The following is a 13,329-nucleotide window of genomic DNA, read 5'->3' on the forward strand; positions in this document are numbered from 1 at the left end:
CTCACCGCCTCCAGCAGCAGGGGCCCCGGTGGCGGGTTTTGGCGGCTGAGACCTCCAGGAGAGCCGGCCCTCCTCGCCGAGGGCCACCCACCGGTGCCGCAGGTCCCACCCTGGCGCCCACCGAGACGACGGGTGCCGGTTGCCATCGCCGCCACCGAGCCCAGCGGGTCGCAGATGCCGCGAGACCGGGACGCCACCGTCCATCCAAGCGCAGCGCCTTCTCGACGGCCTGGGGATGGGCAGAGCCCAGCGATGGCCTCCCCCCCCCCCCCCGGCTGAGACCCAACAAACTTTGTCGCACCCCGGGCATCGTGCTGGGGAACGGGGGGAGGGGGGTCCCCCCACCCCGAGCTCCACCTTCCCGGCTCCTAAGGAACCCTAAATCCCCTTAGCGAGGGGAAAACCCCTCACGGCGAGGGTGGGCGAGGGCCTGCCTTAGCCGGTACCGGAGGGTGGGGCTGGGGGGGGGGGCTTGGGAGGGGGGTAGCGGTGACGGGGGGCACCCCGCTGCCGGGGATCCGGGGGGTCCTCGCCGTTCCGCCCCGCGCCGGGGCACGGAGGTCTGGGGCTCGGGGGAATTTGTGTTACGCACGACTACAAAAATAGAAACACGTGGACGTCAGGCCTGGGTTTGCTTATATGTATGTAAACGTGAAATGTTTAGTTTATTTAATTTTCCTGTTTGTTTGATTTTTGTCCCTGATTTTTGTCCCTGATTTTTGTCCCTGATTTTTGTCCCTGATTTTTGTCCCTGATTTTCTTATAAAAAATGAAAGTGAAGGGGTTTAGGAGGTTTTTTTGCAGGAGCAGGAACCCCCCGCCGGCTCCCCCCCCCCCCCGCCTCCTCGGAGCTGGTCTTCGCGGGGTTAGGCAGCATCCCAACGCCCACCGTTCCCCCAGACCCGGCCGGGGGGGGACCCTTCTTCTCCCCCCCTTCGGGTTTCCCATCCCGGCCGCCTCCTCCGGCCCTCTCGCCCGCCGCCGGCCCTCGACTGCCGCCGAAACCCCGTCCCGGCGTTGCTCCGGCTCCGCGGACGGTTTTGCCGGAGCACGGAGCTCCCCCCGGGCTCCGCGTTGGTCCCAGGGTCACCGGGCCAGGGGCGGGGGGGGGGGGGTCCGTCCCCCTACGCCCATTTCACCTCCGTCCCCCGTGTCTTGCTTTCCCTTTCGGAAGCATCTCCGCGGCGATTAAAGGACGCGGGAGCCCCCGACGCTCCTCTTCAGTCTACGATTTTGGGCCAAAATACCCCGATTACGCAGCAGGGTGGTCTTTAATAATAAAAACAGGGTTTATCCCAGGGTGTATGGGGCTGGGGGCCATAAGGAGGGCGCAGATCCTGGGTTTGCTTATATATATGTAAACATGAAATGTTTAGTTTATTTAATTTTCCTGTTTGTTTAATTTTTGTCCCTAATTTTTGTTTGATTTTGATTTTGGGCCAAAATACCCCGATTACGCAGCAGGGTGGTCTTTAATAATAAAAACACGGGTTTATCCCGGGGTGTATGGGGCTGGGGGCCATAAGGAGGGCGCAGATCCTGCCTCGGGGGAGCAGGGGCTGGGTTTGAGCTGCCCCTTCCCGCTAATTCCCGTTATTCCTTCAACTCATTACAACTAATTCGGATTTTATTTCCCCGGCCCCCCCCCCACGACGGGCCTGTCCCAGGCGAGAGAAAACCCTGAAACCGAAACCTGCACCCGGGAACCCTCCTGGGAAGTTTAATCGCCGTTAATTAGCCGGGACTGGTCACCGCCGGGCAGGAGGTGCCGGGGGTGATGGGTGCCACCGTGGTGGGCTCGGCGGACCCCCCCCCCCCCCCCCCCCCCCGGCTCACGGCGGCGGAGCCTGGAAACACCCGGTCGGAGCCGTTTTCCACCTGCTTTTCTGCGTGTTTTCTCTTCGGGCTTCCACAGAACCCCTGGACGGGGAGAACTCGCCGTTAATCGGAGGAAGGCCTCCGTTAGCCGCTCATTAAGGAGGGGGGCTCGAGGTTGGTCTTCTGGGCGTCTCCCCGGTTTTGGCCGGCGCCTGGCCTCCTCCCGGGGTGCTCGGCTTTCCAGCGGAGGGGGCTGGAGCCGGTGGGGGGGACACCCCCCCCCCCCCCCCATCTCCTCCGCCACCCCGGGACCCCCTGCGTGCCGAGGGATGGAGCCAGGGCATCGCCAAGCCACGGGGGGGGGGGGGGGGGGGGGTTGGATTGGGGGTGCTGGGAGGGCTGGATTGGGGGTGCCGAGCTGGGCTGGGGGTGTTGGGGGGGGGGGGGGGCTGGGGATGCTGGACCAGGGGCACTGAACTGGGCTGGGGGTGCTGGGCTGGGGGTGCTGAGCTGGAACTGGGGGCTCTGAGCTGGATCTGGGGGTGCTGGGCTGGAACTGGGGGGTCTGAGCTGGGCTGAGGGTGCTGGAACTGGGGGGTGTGAGCTGGGCTGGGGGTGCTGAGCTGGAATCTGGGGGCTCTGAGCTGGATCTGGGGGTGCTGAGCTGGAACTGGGGGCTCTGAGCTGGGTCTGGGGGTGCTGAGCTGGGGGTGCTGAGCTGGGCTGGTGGTATTGAGCTGAATTAGGGGTGCTGGGCTGGATTGGGGGGCACCAAGCTGGGCTGGGGGCGCTGGGCTGGGCTGGACTGCGGGTGCTGGGCTGATTCGGGGCACTGAGCTGGGCTGGGGGTGCTGGGCTGGACTAGGGTGCTGGGCTGGGCTGGGCTGGGGGCGCTGGGCTGAGCTGAATTGGGGGTGCCGGGCTGATTGGGGGGCACTGAGCTGGACTGGGGGCACCAGGCTGGCCGGGGGGCGGTGGGCTGGGCTGGGGGTGCTGGGGCTGGGGGTGCTGGGACTGGGAGCGCCGGACCCCGGCACGCGAGGTCACATCGTTTCGGGGTGCAGGTGGGGTGGGGGGGGGCGCTCTGGGGGACCCAAGCCCCCCCCTCACCGTGAGCCGGGCCCTTGGCACGGCCCGTCGCTGCAAACCTCCCCGGGGGGGGGCAAAGTGCAGCCGGGGGGGGCGGGGGGGGGGGGCGGGGGGCAGGAGGAGGCTCCCCCAGCCGGGGACGGAAAACCGTCCTCCTCCCGTCCCGCCGCACCGCCTGCCACCCCGGCCAGCTTGGCGTCGCCGCGGCCTCGCTTCCCCGGCGGTTCCTGGATGCGACCGCCGCCGTTCCCGCCCCGGCTGAGACCTGCCGAACTCCCCGCACCCCAGGCGCCGCGTGGGGTGAGCAGGGGCCGGCCGGGGAGAATTTGGGGGGTGTGGGGTGTGTGTTTTGGGGGCGAGCAGGTGCTCCCGCCGGCGTTTGGGCTGGGCCGGCGTCAGGAATGAGGAAGGGTTTGGCGCTGGGAGGGTTTTGGCGGCGCGGGACAAGGGTCACCCCCGTGCCTCAGTTTCCCCCAGCGGGGCGCGGCAGCGTCACGGGCGCGTGCGGGTCTTTCCCGCGGGGACGGGGTGGCGGGGGGACGGTGGGGGACCGCGCCAGCCCCTGCGGGTCCCCCGCCACCCGCTCCCTCGCCCGGCCGCCACCGTTTTGGGCCGCTTCCCAAGTGTTTTTCCTCCTTTCCCTGCGAGCGCAGGGAGGAGCGTGGGACATGGCGGGGGGGACGACGACGACAACAACGGCACATTTTTAGGGCGAAGCAGGGCAGCTCCTCCGTGTCCCCATGTCCCGTGTCCCCCCCCCCCGCCCCCCCCAGCCCCGGGCTGGGGTCTGGCCCTGGACGATCCGGGCCGTACCTGGCCCGGCTGTGCCGCATTCGCCGGCGGCGTTGGGGCAGGACAGACGCCCGTCTGTTTTTCTCCTCCGGTTTCCTGTGGGTCGTGCGTGTCCGTGTGCCCCCCCCGACACCCCCCCCCCCCCCCCCAATAAAAATACCAAAACTCTCGGCCGCAACCGCCCCGCGGCCGAGGAGCACAAGTTTGCTTCTGTGCGAAAAAGCTGATTTTTTAAAATATTTTTAATTTTTTTTTTTTGGTAAATTGGGAAAATAAAACCCACCCTGCGAATCAGCGGAGAAGCAAACCCGGGGGCTCAGCCCGGGGGAGCCCCCCCCCCCCCCCGCGCACCCCCCCAGCCCCGCTCCGGGCAGCCCGGGCTCGGAGGATGAGAAGGGGTTGGGGTGGGGTGTTTGCGCTGGGTTGGGCCCTCGGCCTGCGGGATCTGGTGTCCCAGATCCCGCGGGATCTGGTCTGCGAGTCCCCGGGGATTTGGTCCCAGAGCCTGGCCCCCCCCCCCCACCCCCGCCTGCCCCCCCCCCCCGGCGCCCTGGGGGTCTGGTGTTGGAGAACCCTGGGATTTGGTCCCTGCCCACCCCTCCACCCCCCTGATCCAATCCCCTGGGGATCCAGTACCCAACACTCCTAGGATCCATTTCCTGATCCTTGGGATCCAGTCGCCCCCCCCCCCCCCCCCCCCCGATCCAGTCTCCAAGCCCCCCAGGATCCAGTCCCTGATCCCCAGGATCCGATCCCCAGGATCTGATCCCCAGGATCCAATCCCCAAGCCCCCTGGCATCCAGTCCCCTGGGATCCAGTCTCCTATCCCCCCTGGGATCCAGTCCCTGGTCCCCAGGATCTGATCCTTGGGATTCAATCCCTTGCCCCCCCTGGTATCCAATCCCCAATCCCCCCAGGACCCAATCCCCAATCCCCGGGATCCAGTCTCCTATCCCCCTCGGGATCCAGTCCCTGATCCCCCCGGGATCCAATCCCCCCCAGATCCAGTCCCCGATCCCCCCCTGGACCCAGTCCCCCAATCCCCCCCCCCCCCCCCCGCCCCAGGATCCAATCCCCGAGCCTCCAAGGGAGGATTTACCCGTCCCCATCCCGCCGGATCCAGGTGCTGCCTCCCCCCCTGCCCCGGTGCCCCCCCCGGGGGGTTGATCCCGGCGCTTCCCGGGGGGTCGGGGTCCTCCCCACGCGGCACCGCTGACCCCGCTCCTCTCCCGACGCAGGACGGCTCTGCGGGGATGCCCGGATGCCCCTTCCAGCTCCGTCCCCGCTCCCGCCGCCGGTGGCACCTCCCCGGCCACCCCGCTGCCATGCCGGAGGCCATGCGGCCCCCCCTGACCGCCGGTGCCGGGGGGGTTTGGTGCCTGGTGCTGCTGGCGCTGGCGGGGGACATGGCGTGGCCGCCGTGCCGCATCGACGCCGACAACGGGACGGGGCTGTGCAAGGGGCAGGACCTGCTGCGGGTACCCCGCGGCCTCCCCGGCGGCCTGCGCGGCCTCGACCTCTCCTACAACAAGCTGCAGGAGATCACGGCGGCCGACTTCGCCGGCATGACCCAGCTGCGGCGTTTGGACTTGGGCTACAACAACATCTCCCGCATCGCGCCGGACGCCTTCCTCTCCAACACCCTCTTGGAGCATCTCCGGCTCTTCAACAACTCCCTCCGCCGCATCCCGGCGCCAGCGTTGCGACCGTTGGTCAACCTCCGTTGGTTGGACATGTCCAACAACCTCTACCGCAGCGCGGCGTTGGACGGCGTCTTCGGCAAGCTGCGGCAGCTGCGGGAGCTGTCGCTGGGGGGGCCGCTGCTGCAGGACATCTCCCGGGGAGACTTCGCCGTCTTGAAGGACACGGCGCTGCAGAAGTTTGCCATCAAGTCGGCCTCCAGCCTGCGGCGGTACGAAGCCAGGGCTTTCTCGTGGCTCAACACCACGGAGCTGTGGTGCGACATGGCCTTGGATGAGAGCGTGGCGGCCCTGCCGGTAATGCTGCGGGACCTGCGGGGCAAACCCCTCGACTACCTGCGTTTCCGTAATCTCTTCGAGTTCACCTACTACACCGGCGACGCCGATCCCTTCGCCGGCTTGGCCGAGTTGCAGATCACCAAGTTGGTCTTCTACCGGGGCAAGTTCAACGAGAACCTCCTCCGCTTGGCCCTGCTCCAACGTCCAACGCTCCCGCATCCGTGACTTGGCGCTGGTGGCCATCGACTTCGCCCGCTCGCCGTGGCGGAACAGCTCTGGCGTGGGGGTGGCCCCCCCCGGCTCAACCGCCTCTTGCTGCAGGACATCAGCAACCCCGACGTCCTGCGTTTCGACTGGACCTTCACCTGGTTGAGCGGCGTGGCCGCCCTCTCCATCATCAACGTCAACTTCAACTACGTCCCCTGCGACGCTTGGGGCGAGATGCGCAACGTGGAGGCTTTGGACATCTCCGGCAACCGTCTGGAAGATGGTTATATCTACAACCAACGTTGCCACTACCAGGGCGTCATGCCCAAGCTGGAGAGCTTCGTCTTGGCCACCAACCAGCTCCTGAGCCTGGCCATGGTGGCCGCCTTGACGCGGACGTGGCCCCGGCTCGCCCGCCTTGACGCCAGCCACAATGGCTTGGGCAGCCTGCAGGAGACGTGTCAATGGACTCCCACCTTGCGTTGGCTGGCCCTGCACCACAACCGGGTGACGGCGGGCACCTTCGGGTGCCTGCCCACCACCCTCGAGTACCTGGACCTCTCCTACTCCCAGCTCGATCGCTTGGACATGGACTACTTCACCCGAACCCCCCGGCTGCGGGAGCTGCGGCTGAGCGGCAACAAGATCAAGTTCATCCCCTCCGAGTGGAGATGCCCCCGTTTGGAGGTGCTGGCCATCGACGGCAACTCCTTCGGCGTCATCACCGCGGCTCCTTCATCAACATGCCGCGGCTCGTTAGCCTGGCGGCCGGCAACAACCCCTACCACTGCACCTGTGACCTCTACCTCTTCTTGGAGGAGACGCGGCGCCGGGGACGACCCGCCTTGGCCGACTGGCCCCACAACTGGACCTGCTACCACCCCGAGCCGCTGCTGGATACGGCCGTGGCCGCCTACGCCCCGCGTCCCTTGGAATGCAACGTGCTGGCGCTGGTGGCCGTGGCGGTGGCCAGCACGGCGGTGGCGGTGGCGGCGTGCTCCGTGCTCTGCTGGAAGCTGGACGCCGGTTGGTACCTGCGAGCCACGTACCGGTTGGTGCGCGCCAAGTACGGCAGGCGGCAGACGAGCGCCGCGCGGCAATGCTCCTACCACGCCTTCATCTCCTACAGCCGCGCCGACGCCGGCTGGGTCCGCCGGGAGCTTCTGCACCGGCTGGAGAGCACCACGCCGCCTTACCGGCTCTGCATCCACGAGCGGGACTTCACGCCGGGCCGTTGGATCATCGATAACATCGTGGAGAACATCGAGAGGAGCGCCAAGGTCATCTTCGTCCTCTCCCGCAGCTTCGTCGACAGCGAGTGGTGCAACTACGAGCTCTACTTCGCCCACCAGCGCGCCGTGGGGCTGGGCAGCGAGGACGTCATCTTGGTGGTGAAGGAACCCATCGATGCTCGGGGTTTGCCCCGGCGTTTCGCCCGGCTCCGGAAGATGTTGGGCACCAAGACCTACCTGGAGTGGCCCCACGAGCCCGGCAGACGACCCTTCTTCTGGCTTCAGCTCCGTAGCCTCTTGGGCAAGCCCGGGGGCTCGGTCCTGCCGCCGGCGAGGAGGAGGAGACGGCCGTGGATGCCGCCACGTAGCGGTGGCCTCTCTCGCCCCGTGTCCTTCAGGTGGTCTTGGGGTGCCACCATGGGCTGGGCTCGGTGTCCCCTGCTGGGGGCGGCTCGAGGAGCAGGTGTTGGGGTGGGACGGACGGGGGACGGGGGGGGGGGGGTCCTCACCGAGGTCGCCCCCATCTTCTCAACCTCCTCCAAGGGACAAGGAGATGGGGACAGCGTCCAGGAGGTGGCAGTGTCACCCGGAGGACGTGGCGACCCTAAATCCTCCCTAAATCCACCGAGAGCCGAGGAGGGCAGCGGGGACCAGCGGGGGAACCCCCAAAACCCCCCATCCCCGCGCCCCCAGCCTTAAATCGAGGTCCCCCCGGGGGAGAAGAGCCGCCTGTCCCAGCCACGTCCACAGGGTTCAATCCTTCCCGGGGCGGGGGGGGGGACACACGACGGGGACGGACACCCACCGCGGGACACGCTTCCCACCCCGTGCAGGGACCCGCTTTGCCGGGAAAAGGGGGGGAAAAAACCAAATAATCCTCTTTAGCGGCACCCCGAGCATCCCGGTGCCCCCCCAGACCCCCCGGCCCCCTCCTTCCCGCTCCTCTTTTTTTTTTTTTTCCCCGTGTTTTCTCCACTTTTGCCTTTTTATCCCAACTCCGTCGTCCGGTCGTCGTCCACCCCCCCCAAAAAAAAAAAACCACCCAAAACCACCAAACCAACCACGCTCCGGCTGTTTATTTTTAGCAGCCAATTGAAGATGAAGGAGGAGGGAAAAAAAATATTAAAAAAAAAAAAAAGGAGGGGGGGGGGGGGGGGGAAAAGAAAAAGAAAATATATCCCGTTCGGAGACAGAGTAACCTTTGAGCCGCGCAGGGCCGATGCCGGCGGCTCCGGCGACGGTGGGGCGATGGAGGGTGGTGGGTGCCGGCGGCTTCTCCCAGCGCTGCTCCTGCTCCCAGGTAACGTCACCCCCAAATCCGGCCGGATTTGGGGCAAGAGGGTGGTTGGGGGTTTTTTTTTTTTTGGGGGGGGGGGGGGAATTGGAGGCGTTTGGGGACGCTGCGGTGTCGGGGGGGGGGGGGGGGGGTGCCGAGCTGGGTACCGGTTAACCCAGAGCTCAGCGGTGCGTGGGAGGCCCCCGCCGAGCCGGTCGGGGGGGCAGGTTTGGGGAAAAGTGCCTGGTTTTGGCCCTTACCCCCCGCTCCTCAATGGTTTTGGCTTTTTCCTGATGCCGGGGGGGGGTAGGGGGGGACCCCAAAACCTCCCCCAGGTTTGGGGCCGGGGCCGGGAAGGGCCGGGGCCGGCGTGGAAGGAAGCCAAACCCCGCTAAGAGGAACCAAACAACAACAACAACAAACTTTAACGGAAAATCTCTGCATTTTGGGGGAAAAAAAGACAAAAAAGGGGGTGGGTTTTTTTTTCCAACCCCCCCCCGCCCCAAGGAGGAGGTCGGCCGCTGGGTCCCCAGCCCATCTCCGTCCCATCTGGGCACGTCCGCGCTCCCTCGCCGTGCCCCGCCGGCTGGGGAAACTGAGGCACGCAGCCAGTGCCGGCCTCGGTGGTGGCCCTTGGCCTTCCCGTGCCTCAGTTTCCCCATCCGGAGCCGGTGGGGAAGCAGGGGGGGGGCGCAGCACTTACCAGTCTTCTGAAGGTTTGGAGGCAAAGACAACCACCCCCGGCCTCCCGAAATGGAACACCCCCCCCCCCCGGTTGTCCTGTCCACCCCGGGGCCTCCTGGGGTGCTGTCTGTGGGGTGCTGGGTGCTGCCTTTGGGGTGCTGGGTGCTGGTACGTGGGGTGCTGGGTGCTGCCTTTGGGGTGCTGGGTGCCACATACATGCTGCTGGGTGCTGTCTGTGGGGTGCTGGGTGCTGCCTTTGGGGTGCTGGGTGCTCTCTGTGGGGTGCTGGGTGCTGCCTTTGGGGTGCTGGGTGCTGTCTGTGGGGTGCTGGCTGCTGCCTTTGGGGTGCTGGGTGCTCTCTGTGGGGTGCTGGGTGCTGTACATGGGGTGCTTGGAGCCACACACGGGGTGCTCAGCACCCAGCACTCAGGACCTCTCCCCCCCCCCCCCCGAACGGGGACCACCGCCACAGCCAGCCCCCCCCCAGTGACACCCCCCCCCTTTCCCTGCAGGTCCCCGCCCCGACGGGGCGATGGGTGCCCCAAGCACCCATGGGTGCCAGGGCCCTGCCGCGACTCCCCACCCAGCCTCTTCAGCCTCCCAACCCAAAACCCGCCGGCTGTGGGGGGGGGGGGCATCGCCCTGCCTAATTACGGGGCTGCAGCCGGCTGCGGCACGGCCACCGCAGGTCGCACCCATCCCCGGGGGGGGGGAGGGGGGGGTGTGTGGGGGTGTCCCCCCCCCCCTGTTTTAATTCCCCGCTGGTTGGGAGATGGGTGCCCCCAGCAGCACCCAAAAAAATGGGGTTTTTGGGGGGGGGGGGGGGGGGGGGCTTGGCGTGGGCACCGCGGTGGGTTTGGCGGTTGCGCCGAAGCGGCCTCGTCCCTATAGATGGGGGGGGGGGGGCGTGTCCCGTGGGTGCCCCCACCCTCAGGGCTCGCCGTCGTGTGTGTGTGTCGTTCCATCCCCCCGGGCCCCCCGGCCCCCCCCCCCCCAGGTCTGTGCGTGGGGTTCAACGTCGACGTGGAGGCGCCCGCGGCTCTTCCGTGGGCCGGCGAGGCCCAGTTCGGCTACAAGGTGCTGCAGCGGGTGGGCGGCGGGGAGAAGTGGTGAGTGGCACCCACGGGGGGGGGGGGACACGACACATGGGACACGGGGACACCCACCCATACCCCCCCCGCCAGGACATCCCACGGGGTGGGGGTAAGGGATGGGAGGGGGGGATGCACGGCTTGCGATGCCCTGGGGAGGGGAAACTGAGGCAGGGAGGGGGAAACAGGCAGGGGTGGGGAGATCGAGGCAGGGAAGGGGAAACTGAGGCAGGGAGGGGAAACAGGCAGGGAAGGGGAAACTGAGGCAGGGAGGGGGAACGAGGCGGGGGGAAACTGAGGCAGGGAGGGGGAAACTGAGGCAGGGAAGGGAAACTGAGGCAGGGAGCCGGATGGCGAAGCCCCCTCGGTGTTTTCTGGGGGCAGAAATGGGGTTAAAGACTTGCGGTGGATTTGGACTTTGCCCCGGCACGGCTTGGGGGCGGCGGGGTGGGGGCCATGAAAATAAGGGTCCCACGGGTAAAATGCTGGGGGGGGGGGGGGGGGGGGGGGGGGGAGGGGCCGGTGCCTGTGCCGGCGGTTGGGATGCCGATCAAAGGGAGCGGGCCAGCCAGCCAGACGGACGGAAACCACCGGCAGCCCAGGGCTGGTGGCGGAAACGCCGTGGCCCGGTGCCGGCGGCGGGGGCGGGCAGGGTTTGGCGCTGCTCCCTGCCATGCCGCGGCCGGGTGGTGCCGGTGACCCCCCTCACGCTGCCACGTCCCCCCCCCCCCCCCCCCCCCACGGCTGCTGGTGGGGGCCCCTTGGGACGGCGACCGCCAAGGTGACGTCTACAAGTGCCGCGTGGGACCCCCCGACGCCACGTGCGTCAAAGCCAACCTCGGTACCTCCATGCCCCGTGGGACGGGTGGGCCGCGTCCGTGCCTGGCTTTGCCCTTTCCAGGCCGGCATCCGTCCCGGCACGGTCACGGCAGGGTTTGTGGTGGTGGTGGTGGGGGGTCACCTCGGCGTTGACACCCTCCCCCGGCATCTCTCTTTCCCCGGCACCGAGGATCCGCAGCCCCCTGGCTCTACCCCGTCCCCGGCCGCAACGTGCACTTCGGGATGACCCTCCTGGACTCCAAGGACGGCGGGCTTCGTGGTGAGAGGAGCCTCCCCCAGAGGGAAAGCTGAGGCACGGCCGGGCACGGGGCTCGGGTGCCAGCCCACGCTCTGTGTCGTCCCCGTCCCCCCCCCGTCCCCCCCCCCCCCCCAGGCTTGCGCCCCGCTTGGTCCCAGGCATGCGGCACCTCCGTCTTCAGCACCGGCATCTGCGCCCGGCTGGACAGTGACCTCCGGCCGGTGGGGACCATCGCGCCCACGGCACAGCGTGAGTTGTGGGGTGGGGGTGGGGGTGGGGGGGGGAAACACGGACGATGGGGGACGGGCTGCGGTGCGCGGAGCCCACGCCGCGCCGTGCCGCGCTGCGCCGGTGCCAGCTGCCGTCCCCCTTGGCAGGCTGCTCCACCTACATGGACATCGTCATCGTCCTGGACGGCTCCAACAGCATCTACCCCTGGTACGAGGTGCAGAACTTCCTCAGCAACATCCTCAGCAAGTTCTTCATCGGGCCCGGACAGATCCAGGTGAGGTGGTGTCCCCAGGGCCGTGCCGGTGTCCCCAGGGCCGTGCCGGTGTCCCCAGGGCCGTGTCCAGGACGACGTCACCGCCCCCAGGGTGATGGGGTTCCCCCAGATGACGCCATCATACCCAGGACGATGCCATCATCCCTGGGGTGATTCCATCATCCTTGGGCAATGCCGTTGTCCCCGGGGCGATGCTGTCGTCACCCCTGTGGCGATGCCACCCTTGGGGTAACGCCACCCCTGGGGCGATGCCGTCACCCCTGGGGTGATGCCGTTGTCCCCAGGACCATGCCATGTCCCCAGGGCCATGCTGTCGTCCCCGGGGTGATGCCACCCCTGGGGTGATGCCGATATTCCTGGGGCGATGCCATTGTCCCCAGGGCGATGCCATCATCCCCGGGGCGATGCCATTATCCTTGGGGCGATGCCATTGTCCCCAGGGCGATGCCATCGTCCCCGGGGCGATGCCATTATCCTTGGGGCGATGCCATTGTCCCCAGGGCGATGCCATCGTCCCCGGGGCGATGCCATTATCCTTGGGGCGATGCCATTGTCCCCAGGGCAATGCCATCATCCCGGGGCGATGCCATTATCCTTGGGGCGATGCCATTGTCCCCAGGGCAATGCCGTTGTCCCTGGGGCGATGCCATCATCCCCGGGGCGATGCCATCATCCTTGGGGCGATGCCATTGTCCCCAGGGCGATGCTGCTGTCCCTGTGGCGATGCCACCCCCTGGGGCGACACGCCGTCACCCCTGGGGCGATGCCGTTGTCCCCGGGGCGATGCCACCCCTGGGACGATGCCAGCTGGGGACGCTTTTGGGGAGGGGGGGGGGGTCAAGGGTGCACGTTGCCGGCTGGGGCTGGGGGACGCACTGCGCATCGGGGCGGGGAGGGGGGGCCGGGACATTTTGGGGCGGGGGGGCTGACCCCGCGGGCTGAGCACCCCGTCCCGGCGGCAGGTGGGGGTGCTGCAGTACGGGGAGCGGGCGGTGCACGAGTGGGCGCTGGGGCGGTACCGGACGGCGGAGGAGGTGGTGGAGGCGGCCAAGAACATCAGCCGGCAGGAGGGGCGGGGAGACGCGCACGGCCTTCGCCATCCGCCGGGCGTGGTGGGCGTCGGGGTCGGCGTCGGGGTCGGGGTCGGGGTCGGGGTCGGGATCGGGACTGGGATCGGGGTCGGGGTCAGGATCGGGGTGGGGATCAGGACCGGGATCAGGGTCAGGATCGGGATTGGGATCGGGGTCAGGGTCGGGATCGGGACTGGGATCAGGGTGGGGATCAGGACCGGGATCGGGGTCAGGATCGGGATTGGGGTCGGGATCAGGACCAGGATCGGGGTTGGGATCAGGACCGGGATCGGGGTCGGGATCGGGGTCGGGATCAGGGTGGGGATCAGGACCGGGATTGGGATCAGGGTTGGGATTGGGATCGGGACTGGGGTCGGGAGTGGGGTTGGGGTCGGGATCAGGGTTGGGATTAGGACCAGAATCGAGGTCGGGATTGGGGTCGGGATTGGGATCAGGATCGGGGGTCAGGGTTGGGATCAGGGTCGGGATTGGATCAGGGTTGGGATTG

The 13,329-nt window shown here is 67.7% G+C and overlaps 2 protein-coding genes across 2 annotated transcripts in view; both read left to right on the forward strand.

Annotated features, from left to right (window-relative positions):
• Window positions 1–3,093: 3,093 nt before the first annotated feature.
• Window positions 3,094–7,560, forward strand: LOC143171128 (toll-like receptor 2). The gene is given in 6 exon segments (XM_076359898.1): window positions 3,094–3,207; window positions 4,938–5,876; window positions 5,878–5,968; window positions 5,971–6,606; window positions 6,609–7,430; window positions 7,433–7,560. Coding segments are annotated over 6 exon segments (2,610 nt in total). The 5' UTR covers window positions 3,094–3,138; the 3' UTR covers window positions 7,486–7,560.
• A 793-nt stretch (window positions 7,561–8,353) lies between these two features.
• Window positions 8,354–13,329, forward strand: part of ITGA10 (integrin subunit alpha 10) — a 14,852-nt gene continuing 9,876 nt past the window's right edge. Inside the window, 3 exon segments of the mRNA XM_076359701.1 lie at window positions 8,354–8,417; window positions 10,075–10,185; window positions 10,911–11,009. Coding sequence (XP_076215816.1) covers window positions 8,366–8,417; window positions 10,075–10,185; window positions 10,911–11,009 — 262 coding nt within the window. The 5' untranslated portion in view covers window positions 8,354–8,365.

The sequence above is a fragment of the Aptenodytes patagonicus genome, chromosome 26 (genome assembly GCF_965638725.1).
Source record: "Aptenodytes patagonicus chromosome 26, bAptPat1.pri.cur, whole genome shotgun sequence".
Taxonomy (NCBI): Eukaryota; Metazoa; Chordata; class Aves; order Sphenisciformes; family Spheniscidae; genus Aptenodytes; species Aptenodytes patagonicus.